General features: G+C 45.0%; 2 protein-coding genes and 1 non-coding gene across 12 annotated transcripts in view; all 3 read right to left on the bottom strand.

Moving 5' to 3' along the window:
• POLR3E (RNA polymerase III subunit E) overlaps nucleotides 1–8,060 on the bottom strand; it is a 28,361-nt gene extending 20,301 nt beyond the window's left edge. The window contains exons 1-7 of one of the 6 annotated variants that reach the window (XM_039390444.1): nucleotides 7,952–8,060; nucleotides 6,319–6,424; nucleotides 4,883–4,996; nucleotides 3,798–3,879; nucleotides 2,640–2,690; nucleotides 1,813–1,890; nucleotides 163–278 (exon numbers count right to left, since the gene is read on the bottom strand). In XM_039390444.1, the coding sequence (XP_039246378.1) occupies nucleotides 163–278; nucleotides 1,813–1,890; nucleotides 2,640–2,690; nucleotides 3,798–3,833 (281 nt within the window). In that variant the 5' untranslated portion in view covers nucleotides 3,834–3,879; nucleotides 4,883–4,996; nucleotides 6,319–6,424; nucleotides 7,952–8,060. Of the gene's footprint in view, nucleotides 1–162; nucleotides 279–1,812; nucleotides 1,891–2,639; nucleotides 2,691–3,797; nucleotides 3,880–4,882; nucleotides 4,997–6,318; nucleotides 6,425–7,158; nucleotides 7,180–7,951 lie in introns of those variants that run through there. The other 5 variants (XM_039390441.1, XM_027726144.2, XM_039390447.1 and 2 more) reach the window with 5 other exon arrangements.
• A 91-nt stretch (nucleotides 8,061–8,151) lies between these two features.
• Nucleotides 8,152–8,233, bottom strand: TRNAL-AAG. The gene has a single exon. It is a non-coding gene; the product is annotated as a tRNA-Leu (tRNA).
• Nucleotides 8,234–11,008: 2,775 nt separating this feature from the next.
• The window catches only part of EEF2K (eukaryotic elongation factor 2 kinase), a 29,000-nt gene continuing 25,370 nt past the window's right edge, over nucleotides 11,009–14,638 (bottom strand). For all 5 annotated transcript variants that reach the window (XM_027726196.2, XM_039390429.1, XM_027726195.2 and 2 more), the window contains one exon: nucleotides 11,009–14,033. In XM_027726196.2, coding sequence (XP_027581997.1) covers nucleotides 13,924–14,033 — 110 coding nt within the window. In that variant the 3' untranslated portion in view covers nucleotides 11,009–13,923. The remainder of the gene's footprint in view (nucleotides 14,034–14,638) is intronic.

Raw genomic sequence — 14,638 nt, 5'->3', positions numbered from 1 at the left:
ATATATATATATACACACACACAAATTTTTGTTTGCAATTCAGAATTCACAGCAGCCCCTGTGACTGTACAGCCACTTGTACAGCTCTCCCTGAAGTCCTGATGGACATACAGATTTCTGTGCTCACCACAAAAAGGAAAGGAAGGCAAAGAGGACACCTACGAGGAATAGGTGCTTGTTTCATCTGTGCATGTGCCATCCACGTTGAGAGCGATCTGTTCTCCCTTGCTACGACAGTAGTTGGGATTCAAAGTATCAATGGCCATTTCAAGTTCAACCTAAAGAATATGAGAGGTAAGACAGCCCATTACCATTGCAAAACCCCAAATACATCAATTAAAACCCAAACCCACACTTCCCAACATTTCCCTAGGTTTACAGTGAATTTAAACACACGAGCAGCATCATTCAAATCCACAGGGCAAATCTCATGCAGAGAGCTGAGCAGCATATATATGGGTTTTTGTAGGATGGGGACATTTAAACAACAAGCTGGAGATACATAAACTCCCATGTAAATGAACAGGATCAGAAGAAACAGAGTTCTTTAGGCATCCTTGAAATACACCTTCACTTTGTTGGATACCTGCCACTATATTATCAGTCTAGTTTACTTATCAGTACAGATCAAGTGCACAAGCAACATCCTTCAAGCCTTCCCGTCTCTGAGGATCCATTCAGAACCTCCCTTAAGATGTATTTCCTTCTAGTTTGGGTTCCAAGCAGTATGAAGAAGCTCAGTCCTCTTCAGATGCAAAGGCCTTGCTTCTGCTAAGTCAGAGACTGCAGCACTTAGTACTGACTCCATAGTTACTCCTGATTTCATTCGTCAAAGCACTCTAACAAGCTCCAAGCCTTTAATTACAAGAACTACTTCCTCCCTTAAACTTTAAACTTCAGACAAATGTTCAAAAAAAAAGCATTTTCCTGCATCGCATTTTTATTAATATACTATGACAATACAGTACATGGTCTTCCTCAGGGAGTGCCAAAGCCCTTACAAATTTGTGCATCACAGCTACTGTCTTATTTTTCTTCCCCTTTATGCTATTCCTAAACTGAACTAGTTTCAAGTCCCTGGACGAGACAGTGTATTTACAAAGGCCTGCACAATGCTTACAATGCAAATGTTTGCTAAGTTTAACAGAAGACTTCCTGAACACAACATGCATCCTAACTCCAAAGTTCACCCAAGCACTCTCCTTAATCATTTCCCAGAACCAAATTCTAGTAACACAGACATCTATTGCTGCAGTTTTTAAATAAGGCATTTTAAAATAATAGCCACGGTTCTGGGATACATTTGCAAGCAAGTGCAATCACTCTGGCTTTGGCTGTACTTTCACTACCTATACAAAACCCCACTGATTTCAAAAGGACTCTTGATGAGTCACAGCCAGGCAAGAGAGCAATCAAGACCTGCACTGACACTGAAAGACAAGAGCATGGCTCCAAGGCTCAATCCTTCTTCAACCCTTCTCTGAATACTGTAAAGACCTTTTAAACTGTATTCACTTTTAAAGCTGTATTCACACAAGCATCTACCAACTGAATTAGCATTAGTAACTACGTTTCCTTGAATCATTCTATTTTCTATTAAAACAGTGGCTTTTCCATCACGACTTATAAACTACTCTTATTCTAAACTCTACCTCACAGACACAATAGACTCCCCAGACCTCCAAGCACAGAGATCTGGCCCTGCAAGTAGTTGCATGGTTAACACAGCTTAATAGCACAATATGCTTTCCATAAGTACATTCTCCACAACATAACACAACTTTTACAGACTGGACTCAAATGGTGACCAACCTTTTGCTGCTTTGGTTTTATCTTCGCTGACAAATGTGTAACATCATCGTAGGTCATGGAAGCTGGGCGAATGGGATACTGGAAAACAAATCCATTTCATGAACCCCTCTTCATTTAAAGATCAAAGAACTTCACAGAAATTAACTCCATTTCCCCTGTCCACTCACATGTAGATCCACTCGCCAAATGGAGACAACACATCAAGAAAGGAAATTAGTTGACTGATTCATGAGTCATCAGGGGATTTGGGAGCACGACCTAGAAAGTCTGTTGCTTTCTTCCCAGCCCTCTGCTTTTGTCACTACACAGCCCCCTCGCTCCCCCTCACACATCACAATAAACTGTAACACAGGAAAATGGTCCCTCACGTTAATTCAGCAGAAAAGGAAGTGTTAAAAGCAATTAAAAACCCATCCCTCAGCATTAACTCTCTGGAGAGTTATTACCTAAAAGTAAAACATTTGTGGGTTTACACAAGTAAGTGTCAGCTTAGAGAACATGGGCCAGAAGTTGCTGGTCAGGAGAGCACACCCAGGTTTAGCCAGACGGGTCTCTCTTCTGAACCCCTGGGGAATGCTGAGAGGACAGTGTGGCATCCCAACGAAATCCCCCAGCCACAGCAGCCTCCTGCTCCGAGCTGCCATTTCTCCCCAACACCCACAGGCCCCATCAGCAACCAGGGCTCACTCCTGGACTCCAAACTGACTGAGACCTGAACAGGCTTATCTGTATCCAAGACCTTGGCAGGCTGAAGCAGTAAGGAAAGTTACTGCTCTTTGCATTTTTTTTTAAACAAACTATCACTGCACAAAAGTTAACTGAAATACCTGAAACAGATAAAGCTTCTCCAGCAGACTTCGGGCCAGGAACACGTCAATCTAAAAAGCAAAACAAACAGCTTTCATCACATGCCAGCTGTAACTGATGGAGCCTCAGACAAAACTATAATCCTCAGAGCTCAAATACTGATAATATTAGCTTTTCATTATAAATTCTAACATAAAACACATTCGTGACGCTCCTGTCAAAAGTTTCCCCTCTGCTGACTTTGACATGAAATTCTGCAGTTGGCTTTTTCAAAAACCAAACCTAAAAAAAACCCCACTATGAAGAGGCAGCAGACAGTAGCTCCAGTTGTGTTTTTCCTCTCCAAGGAAACTTGGCAAACAAATGTGAAATGGAAGAGGAATATTTTTCCTCCAAAGAGCCGAAGTTAAAAGTTCTCCCTTTGGCAGCACAACTGAAAGGTAACTTCATTTACCAGTACTTTGGCATAAAATCTTTCTAAGTCAGACAAGAGACACCCATATCCCCAATCTGATTCAATACTTGCATTTGGCCACCAGCACTGAAAATCCACAGATGTTTCATGAATAAGACATATGGAAGCTGCCATCTTAGATACACTCTTGACAATTCCCCCTCCTTTTCTCATGGCTTTCCTCCTTCTTAGGGATTGCCCTTCCTTGTACTTCTGGTGTGTAAACTCAGACATAAAGTGACAAGACACTGTGGCTTCTCCTTGGAACACAGCAGTCCTTTAAGTAAGTCCAGACTCAGAGCACAACTGCTCACTTTAGCAGAAGGCATGAAACACTGTAGCTTCATATTTAACAGATATTAACTCATCAAAGTCATTCCAATTTTTTCAGCTCTCAGAGACATACAATAAAGTCACTGGAACCATACAATGGTAGAAGCAAATTTCCCTCCTGTATTCCACTTCTGACATGGAAAGATTACAAAGGTGAAAAACCTGAGCTAAACTTGCCAACACAGACACCACTATTTTGACAAAATAGACACCATGAGCCATATACTTGGCCCACACAACATAATTCTTTGCATAGAGCAAGCCATTGGTTATAAGATAACCACTCATTGATGACACATTGTTTCAGTAACCTAAGAACACTTGGAACTGTAATAACAATAAGAAGAAGAAATTCTCATGTACAATCACTGCTGCCACAATGCACTTTTACCTCTTGTATAATTGGATCATCTTCTTCATTTGCCATGCTAGGATAAAACAAAGCTTTTTCTTGGCTTATTCCTTGGCACAACCTGAAAGAAAACAGAAATGTCCTATGAGTCATTTCATCTGTGTCACATACCACATGCAGCCCGGAGAATTTGTTCAAGTTAACTCAGTTCCTTTCAGTGATAATCTGTTTAGTCTGTATTTTGTAGGAATGTATGTGTTTGTATGAACGAGTCCCTAATATTCAACAATCTTGACTGAAGGCCACAAAATTTAAGAGACAAGCAAATGTCTCGAAACCAGGTAAGTTGTTGTAACTGCTGAAAGCCTGCAGTTATGTAGGAGAGCACTAAATCAAGGTCACAGGGAGGGAAAGGCCAGCCTTTCACACTGGAATAAAGTGTATGTTTATAGGCTGTGTCACTGTAACACACAGGTACAGCTGAGTACGTGTGAGCTCCAAAACTGCCTCTGTCACTACAGACAGTGCCATCCACCTCCCCAGCCTCCTGTTCCAGAAATCCCCTGAAAACAGGTAATGGAGGAAGCTCTCAGCTAAGAGCTGGGAGAAGAAAAAAAACCTATGTAATCCCTGTGCTTGGGACCAGACCATATTCCTGCCTGTGAATATGCTGACCTTGATTTTCACCTGACATTGCAGCCTTGTCTCCCAACCTACCACTCTTCAGACTGTCCTGCTAAATGAGAGCTCCAAAATAACACTCCTTAGTCTTTCCTGGAGTCCTTTGAAACCATCAGAGCAACAGACTCTACTTCATAACTACACCAACCCTAAAGAAAATGCGACAGATATTAACTGGGGACTGGGTGCTCTGCAACAAAAATTCATCATGTTCAATCCACTGCTGGAGTCAGTGCTGTGCCTGGTTCAGACCTTTGAATGAAAAATGAACCCTCAGCTAAAGCAACAATAGTTTTTCCCTCCTGAAATCAAACAAAAGGATTTACAAATTATTTGGGATGCTGTTGCAACAATGTTAATTAGTTCAGATCATTCAAGACACTGTTAATCAGCTGGTACCGGTCAAGATAGGCATACAAAAATAAGACCTCTCACAAACTGACCTAGGAAAGTTTTAACAACAAAGATGATCAGGCAAAGGAACAAGACCTGTGTTCAGGAACTCTCCCTCACTCTCCCTCACTCCTTGATGCCAGCTTGCTTCTTTGCTGGACCTCCTACGGAGGAAGAGAAAGAGGCAGCATTCAGGACCAGCTGGGGAAGAAGGAACCCAGCATCCATGTTACATCCAGGACAGTGGCTTTTTTCTTTTCAAATACACAAACCACAAGGCAGCTCAGTATATTTTAGCTGATGGAGGGGCTTCTCAGAACATCATGTTAGTGTACACACAGTTATCTCAGAAACCTTTCAGACAGGCTGGACATTCTGGATATAAGTGTTATTAACATCACATCATGGGCAAATTTCCATTTAGGCTTACACTGTTTCTGCCATTCCACACAAACCTGATTCCAATTTTTCACTTACAGATTCTCTACCACCAAAAAAAATGCTGCTCCCAGTACGGAGCTGGAATTTCCCATTTCTCTATGCACCAGCATATCCCAGGCTCTTCCCACCACATATCTGTATTTAAAAATCTATGACTTAGTATTTCAGATTCATATTTGAAATAGTTTTGTAGCAATGCAAAACCTTCACAGCAAAAAAGCCAGTACCTTAACTACAAGGGGGGGCTGTTACAGTAAAACCCTGAGTAAGTGGTATCAGGCTGCTCTCAGTGTTTTCTGTCAGGCACTCAGTTCTTCCCAGAAACACACACCAATATGTTTTAAAGAAATGAGATTTGACTGCTCCAATTTTGCTTTTCCCCTGGGCAGCCTGACACAGCAGCCTCACGTAGCACCAGCCTGACAGCTCTGCAGACATGGAACAACTGCAGTTTGCATTCAGCACAGAGATGAGGGTGGGAGGATGCCCAGGATATGTGAGAACACGCGGTAACACCCAGAAGGTGGGACATTTGGATCCAAACCCTCCCTCCTCACGCCCCTGAGAGCACCGAAACCACCCTTCCCTTCCTGACAGCCTGAGTGCCAAGTGTGTGCTAGCTTCACACTTCTGATTTCACTTTCCAGAAGAGAAATTAAGATTCCCTGGGCTAAGGAGAGATAGAGAAACTTAGCCTGAAGGACCTGGTCTCTGGTCCCTCACCTAGCACTGCTTATGTAATTATACACAAAATCTTTGTGAATCCAGCTGTTACTACTCAGGGAAAATGCTGTATTACAGAGATTACATTTTCTTCTTATTCATGCAAGGACAAAGCATGACTACAGCTCCTTTTATTGGAGTATCAGACTGACAGGTCTATAAATAGGAAGCAGTGTGTCCCTGCACAATTTATAATACTGATGCAACTGGAAGTAATCTGAATCAGAATGATGGCATGCAGTCACAATTCCATGTCTAATACATATATATATATGTATTCATTTCTATATTACTCATATATTTATGATACCACCAGACTTACAGAATAGAATTAAACATTAAGAGGTAGCAAACACGGCCAGTAGTTTCAAACTTCCTTTTGGCAGAACTGTTTTCTTTTAAGAGGGACTTTCCGTTCAGTTGCAAATCTAAGTAGAATGGGAATTATTAGTGCAAATCATTAAATTTTAGAATAACTTGCAGGAGGGTAAGAGATACAAATCTTCTCATTTCTCCTGTGACATGACCAACACAAGGACCAATGAAGCCACTAATCAGCTGCCCATAACATCAATTTAGAACCAATAAAGAAAAACATTATGGTAAAGAACCATAAAAAAAAAATCAGTGATGAAGTGACTGAGTCCTACACTTCTAAGTTTGAGCTTAAAAAGGCATTTGAATACTAGAAATTTTTTTTTATTACCAAAGACTATAATATAACTGTAAGAAAGAAAACTGCAAATCTGCGCGTCATCTGACACACAGACTTTTACCCAGGACTGCAAGAAATGCTCCAGCATTTCATTCATACTTAAATTTGATAGTAATAATGGACCCCGAAGCACCAACGCTGCAACCTGACATATTCTACGTATATAATTATGCAGTGCAGGAAAGGTCGGGAATTCCTGCTGCATCAGTGCCTTGAAGTATAAAAAATGAACCAGCAAAGTGGGAAAAGTGCCATCTCCTGAATCACTGCCATAACTGGCACCCTGACTCTCCTCTGGAGGGGGTGTCTCAGCAATCATTTCGCTCAGGGTGGCTCATGGCACACAGTGAAATGGAACCTGCAAAAAAGCAGCTGAAGCACCTTCCATACGTTTATGATAATTATCATTTTGACCCAATTACTTGCTTAATTTTCTCCTTGCTCTACCTGTCCGCGAGCAGCTTTGCACAGTCATCTTCTGGCAGCGAACCCAGGAGGGCTCCTCTGCACCAGGACCTCTCTCCGGAGGTGAAGGGAACCTTCAGGGTTTCACAGATTATGCATTAAGCACAAACCCTTCTGTAACACCTCAACATTTCTGCAGTGCAGTCCGTGCTCGGCCAGTCCCGCCGGGGCACGCTGTGAACGGCCCTCCCGGGGCAGGTCGCGGTGCCCGGGCCGTGCCCCACGCGGGCAGCGCTCCCCGCTGGACTCGGCTCTGCATTCCTGGCACCGAGCTTTGTCCTGACACAGCAGCACCGCGGGTGCGGGAAAGGGGGACCCGAGGGGAGGCCACAGGGAACCGCCCAACCCGCACCGAGCGTGGGGACGGAGTGAAGCCGCCCCGGGGCGGGAGGGCTGGACCGGGCCGGGCCGGGCCGGAGCCCCCGCGCAGCCGGTGCGGGCACGGACAGCGGGTGCCGGCTGGGGCAGGGCGGGAGCTGCGGGAACAGGGCGCGGGAGGAGCGGGGCTCGCAGCCCCCGCAGCACCGGCCGGGGCTCCCGGGGCCGCTGCGGGAACCGAGGGACCCGCCCGCTCCCCTCCAGCTCCGAGCCCTGTCCGGGCGGAGCGGCCCCGCTGCCCCCGCGGTGCCGAGTGCTCGGACAGTCCCGTCTGCGCCGCTCTCCCCGCACAGGCAGAGCCCACCCCAGGCCGCGCTCCTCTCCCGCCATCGCCCGCAGAGTCCCCGCCACCCGAGCGGCGCCGGGCGGCGCAAAAGCGGGCGGGTGCCCCCCGTACCTGCGCGGGCCGGGCGGGCGGCGGCGCCGCTGCCCCGCTCCCGTGTCGGTGGCGGCGGGGGCGGCCTCAGGCAGCCGCCATGTTGGTGACACCCGGGCCGGCACGTGGGGACGCGGCACCGCCCCCTACCCACAGTGCCCTGCGGGCGCCGCCGCCGCCAGGGGGCGCTGCGCCGGCCCGCGGCACAAAAGAAAAAGTAATGGCAGCGGTGGGATTCGAACCCACGCCCCCGAAGAGACTGGAGCCTTAATCCAGCGCCTTAGACCGCTCGGCCACGCTACCGCCCTGGCACCCCATTTCGCGTCGGCTGTTTTACTTTAGATCTGCCTTTGCCCTTCCCCTTCCAGCAGCACCCACGTCCTACCCTCTGCATCCCCCCGTCCCATCAACCGCTCTCCCCACACCCCCCCTTCCACCTGAGAAATAAACCGCTGCGGGGTTCTGTTCAACCCTGTCTCCAAGCCGGTGCACGTGCAGCGGTGCTGGGCAACCAGGGACGAGCAGCGCCCCGGGGACGCGCCGTGGGGACAGTGCCCGAGCCGTGCCCGCGCCCTCCGCGCCGCCCCCGCTGCCACGTGGATGCCGCGGCGCAGCACAGTCGGCTCCGCGGTACGCGGGGCATCGCCCCGGCACACACCCACCCCGAAAGCCTAAAAACAATTCTAAAGTTTTAATTTTCTGTTGCAAAGCTACGGCCCACTGAATGTGCAAAGCCAAAGGTCGTCAGGCTTTATGGCCGGGGGTTGGGTTTTTTTGCTCGCAGCACAGGGAGGGCTGCAGCAGCAGCAGGAGCCAGGACACTTCTGTGTAAAGGGGTAGTAGCATCAGCAGCCCTCATGAACGTGCCTCTGAGAGTCTCTGACCATATTTTGCTTGAAAGTCCGGTAAGTTTTCTTCAGGAATTACTGTTATCTTCACCACTTAATTGAAACTGAAGGGTTCTATTTGGAGAAAAATTCCAGCTTCTCTAGGGTAAGGCCACAAAGTTTTTATGCAGCTTGATTTATTTGTGTAGTTGTGGTAGTTCGTTTCAACGGGATGGAGAAAATAAACCTGCCGGAGTTCTGCTGACAGCCTCATTCAACCCTTTCCTGGCACCTCCCACAGCCTGTCCCTGCAGCACCCGGCACTCTCTTGCCAGGGAGCTGCTGAACGTGGAATCACAGAATGGTTGGGGGGGGTTGGAAATGCCCTTTAAAGGCTTGCTAGTCCAACTCCCTGCAATGAGCAGGGACATATTCAACTAGATCAGGTTGCTCAGAACCCCATCCAACCTGGCCTTGAACGTTTGCAGGGATTACATTCACCACTTCTCTGGGCAACCTGTGCCAGTGTCTCACCACCCTCACCGTGAGAGGCTGCAGCTTTGCAGAGTCTCGGTAAAAATTTCATTCACTGCCTACACGTACTGAGGAATAACAGCGCACACGTGTAAGCATGAATGGGCTCCTCCTCCTCCGGCGCTGCTGCACTTTCACACCCCCGGTTCAGTGCGGGCTTTTTTTGGGAACAGAGGGAGCTGACGCTCCTCCCACGGCCCTGGCTTTGCAGAGACACAGGAGAGGTTCAGGGAGGAGGGAAGACAAGCAGACCTGAATTGGCTTCACACAGCAAATCAACTGTAATCTGCTTAGGCAGAAAACTGTAGGGAGTCTGATTTAGCAGTCTCCAGGCATGAGTGTGTCTTGTGTGTGTGACTGCATGGAACACTCACCACAAACTGTTCTTATTGCATGGGCTACTCGGCCCCACAGGTGGTGTTGCCCAGGCAGTGATGGACCAACACCCTCCCTGAGAAGTGCTTTTCTGCCCTGTCACAGCTGAGCACAGCCTCTGTCCCTGGAATGTGCCTGGCCACAGAGACCTTTCCCCTAAGCACTGAAGGAAGCCTGTGTACCCAATATTATTCACATCAGCCATGTGTGACACTTACAGGGGACAAGAGCACAGGCTGGGGGCGGCAGTTGGGTCACCAGTTTTTTCATTTTACATTATGAAAGAGCGAACTTCCAGAAGAACTCAAACTACACCGCAAGCTACCAGCCCCATTGTACTGTTTTCCTGGCACAAGAGTTGGCCAGAGAACAGCAAGGACCCAACACTTGTATCAAACACGTTCAGACTAAGGACCAGGCCCGATGGTTACAAACCCAGGAGCTTCCCCAGTAAGGGGTCAGGTCCAGGGAGGCACATGAGAGATGTCCCTGAACATAAACCTGAGAACAGCCTGACTCACCACCGGCAGCGCTGGCCCTGAATTCAACCTGAAGTTCAAATGAAATTCTGCCTTTCCAAATTCAGATGAGAAGTCCTGCTTTGGCCCATCTAAACTACACCTGTGTCTGTCAGCACTCATTCTACTCTGAGTGGAATTCTACCTGTGGGGAAGAGAACGAGATTCAAATCAGTCCCCCAGACCAGTAATTAAGGAACAGGCAATATTCTTATTTACACTGTATAAGCAAGCTCTAAGTGTTGGCTGTCTCCATGGTTTTTGAAGAAGCTATTCCCACTTCCTTTGTTACACTTGCCAAACACTCCAGCTCTCTGTGACAGCAGCTATAGCTAAAGGTTACAAAGGCTACAAAGCTATAGCAGTGCCAAATTTCACCATTTTTCTTAGTGATTCTACACTGCAGAGGCCCAGCTGGGGCTTTTTTGATAGGAGATTCTGCTATTTCACAGTGCCTGTGCTAGAGAATAATTTCATACTGTTTAAACTACACAGGTAGAATAAGTTCTACCTGTCTAAATAAAGCAATAAAAAAAGGCAACATAAAGAACTCCATTTTTAACAGTCTGAAATCGAATAAACATCAAAGAGCACATCAACCCTTCAGTTTTCTTGAGAAAAACAGATTTTGTTGGCAACATCTAATTTATTTCCTCCCGGTTTGTAACTGGGATGGTTGAAAGTGAACAAAATCAGGGATGGAATAATACAAACAACACAGAGAATTTCTGGAAGCTTGCAATAATAGGATTGAATTTTGGCAAATTATAAAAGAAAAAACCACAAGCAAACCCCCACATGCAAAAAAATAAAACTCTACTGAGAAAAGTGACAAAAAGAACAATTTTATTGACCAGCCAGAATGAAACCAGACAAAGTGAATGAGAGGACTAAGTGATGCAGGCAGGCAGTATTTGCATGTCTGACACACAAAGGCTTCCATCTCACTGTCCTTACCCAAGCAATATTCCCACTGACATCTGGAAACACTAGACCCGGGTAAGTTCTGGGAGGCTGAGCCTCAGATTTATTTTCACATTTTGTACAAATACAGATTTTTATTCATTGTGAATAGATTAAAAATACAGCATGTAGCAATATCACTGCAAAAGTCTGTCAAATATATAGTTTTTCCCTTCAAAAATGTCACAGAATACAGTTATTTCTGTAAACATAAAAAATTTTCATATTATTGACACTCCCATTTATTGTATGGCTAAATCATATGACACCATCTTAGGACAGAAGGAAGTCTTCATCACTAAAAAGTAGTATTTGCAAACAAAGATTTAATCATAGTAATTTTTTCACTGAGTTGTGTGCACATTTACATACCAGATCTACACAGAGCTGTCAGCAACTTTAGCAACTACTGAATTTAGCAAATTAAACTACACCAAAATGTGTCAATAATTACACTCTACATCCTTTACATACACATTTTAGAGGGGCACTTTTAGTCTCCTCTCCTCCCTACATGGTTGGTGGTGTTGTCACACGTTTCCTTGTCAAGGAAAATCTCAAAGACTTGGCATCAACACCTTATGAGGAAAACAAATCCTTTTGTCTGAATTCATTATAGTGCCTACACTGTATTGGTTCTGCACAAAACACAGACTATTCAGCTGTCTTTCAAGGTCACAGCTGGAATTTTAATGCTATGAACTGAAATAGCAAAAAAGGCCATGTCCCAAAGAGGCTTTAGGTGTCTGAAGCAGAACTTTGGATAGGCACTTAAAACATTCATCTGATTTGCAATCCTACAAACTCTGGTTCTTTTTCACCATCTTAGGTCCAAAAAATATTAGGTCCAAAGATCTGGTTGCTTTAGTACCTTGGTTAAATACCACCAAAGACCAACTGAGATCTAGAAATTAGATACTTCTCCATCAGTGGGTGAAGAGCTTTGCCTTCACTCTCAAAACAAAAACAAACTAAAAAGGCCGTGGGCACTACTGTCCCACAAGCCCTGCAATGTACAGCAAGATGTTGCCATGTGTTGCAAGACTACTCATGGCTACAACTGCCTGGTGGTTACTGCACCCACCCAGAAGCACAACATCCAAAGATAGCTCCCTTCTCTCCTTGAAAGGGTCCAAATCTTGTTATCTCACACCCTTAACGAGCAGGAGATCTTTCAGACAGTGGCAGTTGTTATTAACATCATCCTTGGATATTGTCTGGACAGTAATTCAAGATCCACTTGCCAGAAAGAGAAAACGGGGAGCACAACCTGAGCCCAGCGGCTGGCACTGCACAGGAAAGGGAGGACTGACTTCTGCTCCTTGAGCAGTTTCTGCATTTTACAAGAAATTAATATTACTGGACTATGCATGAAAGAAATCCTGTTCAACTGCACCATCTCACAGCCTGCTTAGCTTTAAGCATGTTTTTAACAGCTTGGCTGGAGCGGCGAGCACTCTCGGTTATTCAGCATTTGACAGGGGCTGCCCCTTATGGACATCAATTTACACCCTCAGGAGACTGTAAGGCCAAGAAAGCAGAAGCTTCCACCTTAAATCTCCTGCAAAATTACTGTTAACCACAGCCAAGGAATAGGAACAGCTTCTGTACTATCCACAGAGATGGAATAAAATACCAGATTTGGAAGAAACGTCTCTCTATGCAATGATAATTCAACCAGCACCACGTAGTTGTCCTCCCATTACTGGTCAGGACCAAACAGACAAAGATACAAGTGTTTGGGGATGATACTGTTCTCCCCTTTTAACCAGCAATTTTCCTCTAACTGACATTTGAAACCATTTTCAGATAAAATACCATTTTAAAATATATTTAAACCATATAAATTGTTTTCTGTACATATAAAAGGCAAATTAACATCTTCTAACCTTTTCAAACATCCCTCTGGAAATGGTGGAAAGCATATTCTCCTTTTAAGTGAGATGATCTAGCTTCACTGAGAATTGAGATGCCACTGTAAAAATAACTTCAAATTACCCATATATTACAGATCTTGCTACTGTACATCATTGGACAAATGTAAGATCAATAGAATTTTATACAACTAAGCTATTATATGGTGCAAAATGTGAAAATGAGAGAGGTAGCTGGATGCCTTGCCTCATCAGGAATGATTTTCTAATGGTGTGATATGCAGTGTTGGTGATGAATAAAACATTCCATCCTGAACATCCTCATTGCCAACCTGAAGCATCTTTCCCGCCCCTCCCCAAACTGTAAGGATTCTATCTGGAATTCATCTGAGAATAAGAGAAGTGTCCAACAATGCCAGCATACTAGAATGGGATTACTTATTAATATCAGTAGTTGCATCCATAAACTGAAAATTTACACTCATGCAAATTTGGTGAGTTACACCAAAAATGATGAAGAAACGCTGAGAATTTAGGAAAATGTTTTTCTGTGCATGGGGAGGAGAAGAAAAATGTAAACACATTGATCATTTGCTGGAAAAAAAACAGGACATGTGAAACCTAAACAATAAGGCTTCATTTTTCTGATCAAAAAAACTAAGCCCTCTAACAGTTAAAAAAGTACAAAAGGTCAAGTGTGTCTGTATTACAGCTTTAAAACACTAACAGAAGTATGCTATGGCACTCTACATAGTTACATTTTAATTTCTCCCCTCAAAAAACCTTAGAAAACTGAAATACAAAAAAAGGAACTGGTAACATCACATAAAAATATAGCTTTTTAGCTGCAAATGCAGCAAGTCTATAAAAAATTTATATACAAGAACTGCTTAATTTCAGCATCATTCTTCCATCATCGCCCAAGCCTCTTCTGCTTTTTGGTAGTACTGATTTGCCAGTCTGCCTTTCATGGCTTCCATTGCTGCTTCTGCTGCTTCTGTGTAAAGCTCACCTAGAGGAGGAAACAGGATCAGTTATGTTGACAGAGTAAAGGAAAAACATTGCTTTAGCCTGAAGCAAATAAAGGACAAAAGGAGAAATTGAGATCAAACTGCAGGGCAGGATGTGTGGGTGTGTTTTAATAGTGTCAGAGTTACATCAGCTGGGAATCTGGGTTAAAGTTGTATGACTGGCTGCTGATGGCTCTTCAATGTATTGTGAAGGACTGGAAATCTGACCGGCCTGTAGGATGCCCCAAGAGGACTCCAAGACACAGACATCGAACATGGAGATTACACAGCAAGTAAGAGAATGTCGTGCAGGGGCTGGGAGTCATGGGTGTAACTCAAAATACAAGCAGCAACCTGCATCTGAGGGGAGTGACCCAAAAGAGCAACTTGGAAGGCAGTGAAGGTTGCCTGGTGGTGACTCAGCGTGTCACATAATTGGACCTGGCACCACCCACTACCCCTGTCATTGCCAAGGTCTGTTCTTTCACTGTTTCCAGCCTTGTTACAGCCAGCATCCAAAGGTGCTGACCCCCTGGATGTTTTGTACCAGATAAAGCAGGAAGTCTATTTTTAGGGTACATGCTGGGGTAAAAGGCAAGGAAAAGTA

The sequence above is a fragment of the Pipra filicauda genome, unplaced genomic scaffold, assembly GCF_003945595.2.
Source record: "Pipra filicauda isolate LSUMZ 115617 unplaced genomic scaffold, ASM394559v2 scaffold127_size2900866_pilon, whole genome shotgun sequence".
NCBI classification, from domain to species: domain Eukaryota; kingdom Metazoa; phylum Chordata; class Aves; order Passeriformes; family Pipridae; genus Pipra; species Pipra filicauda.
This window is presented reverse-complemented; position numbering and strand designations above follow the sequence as displayed.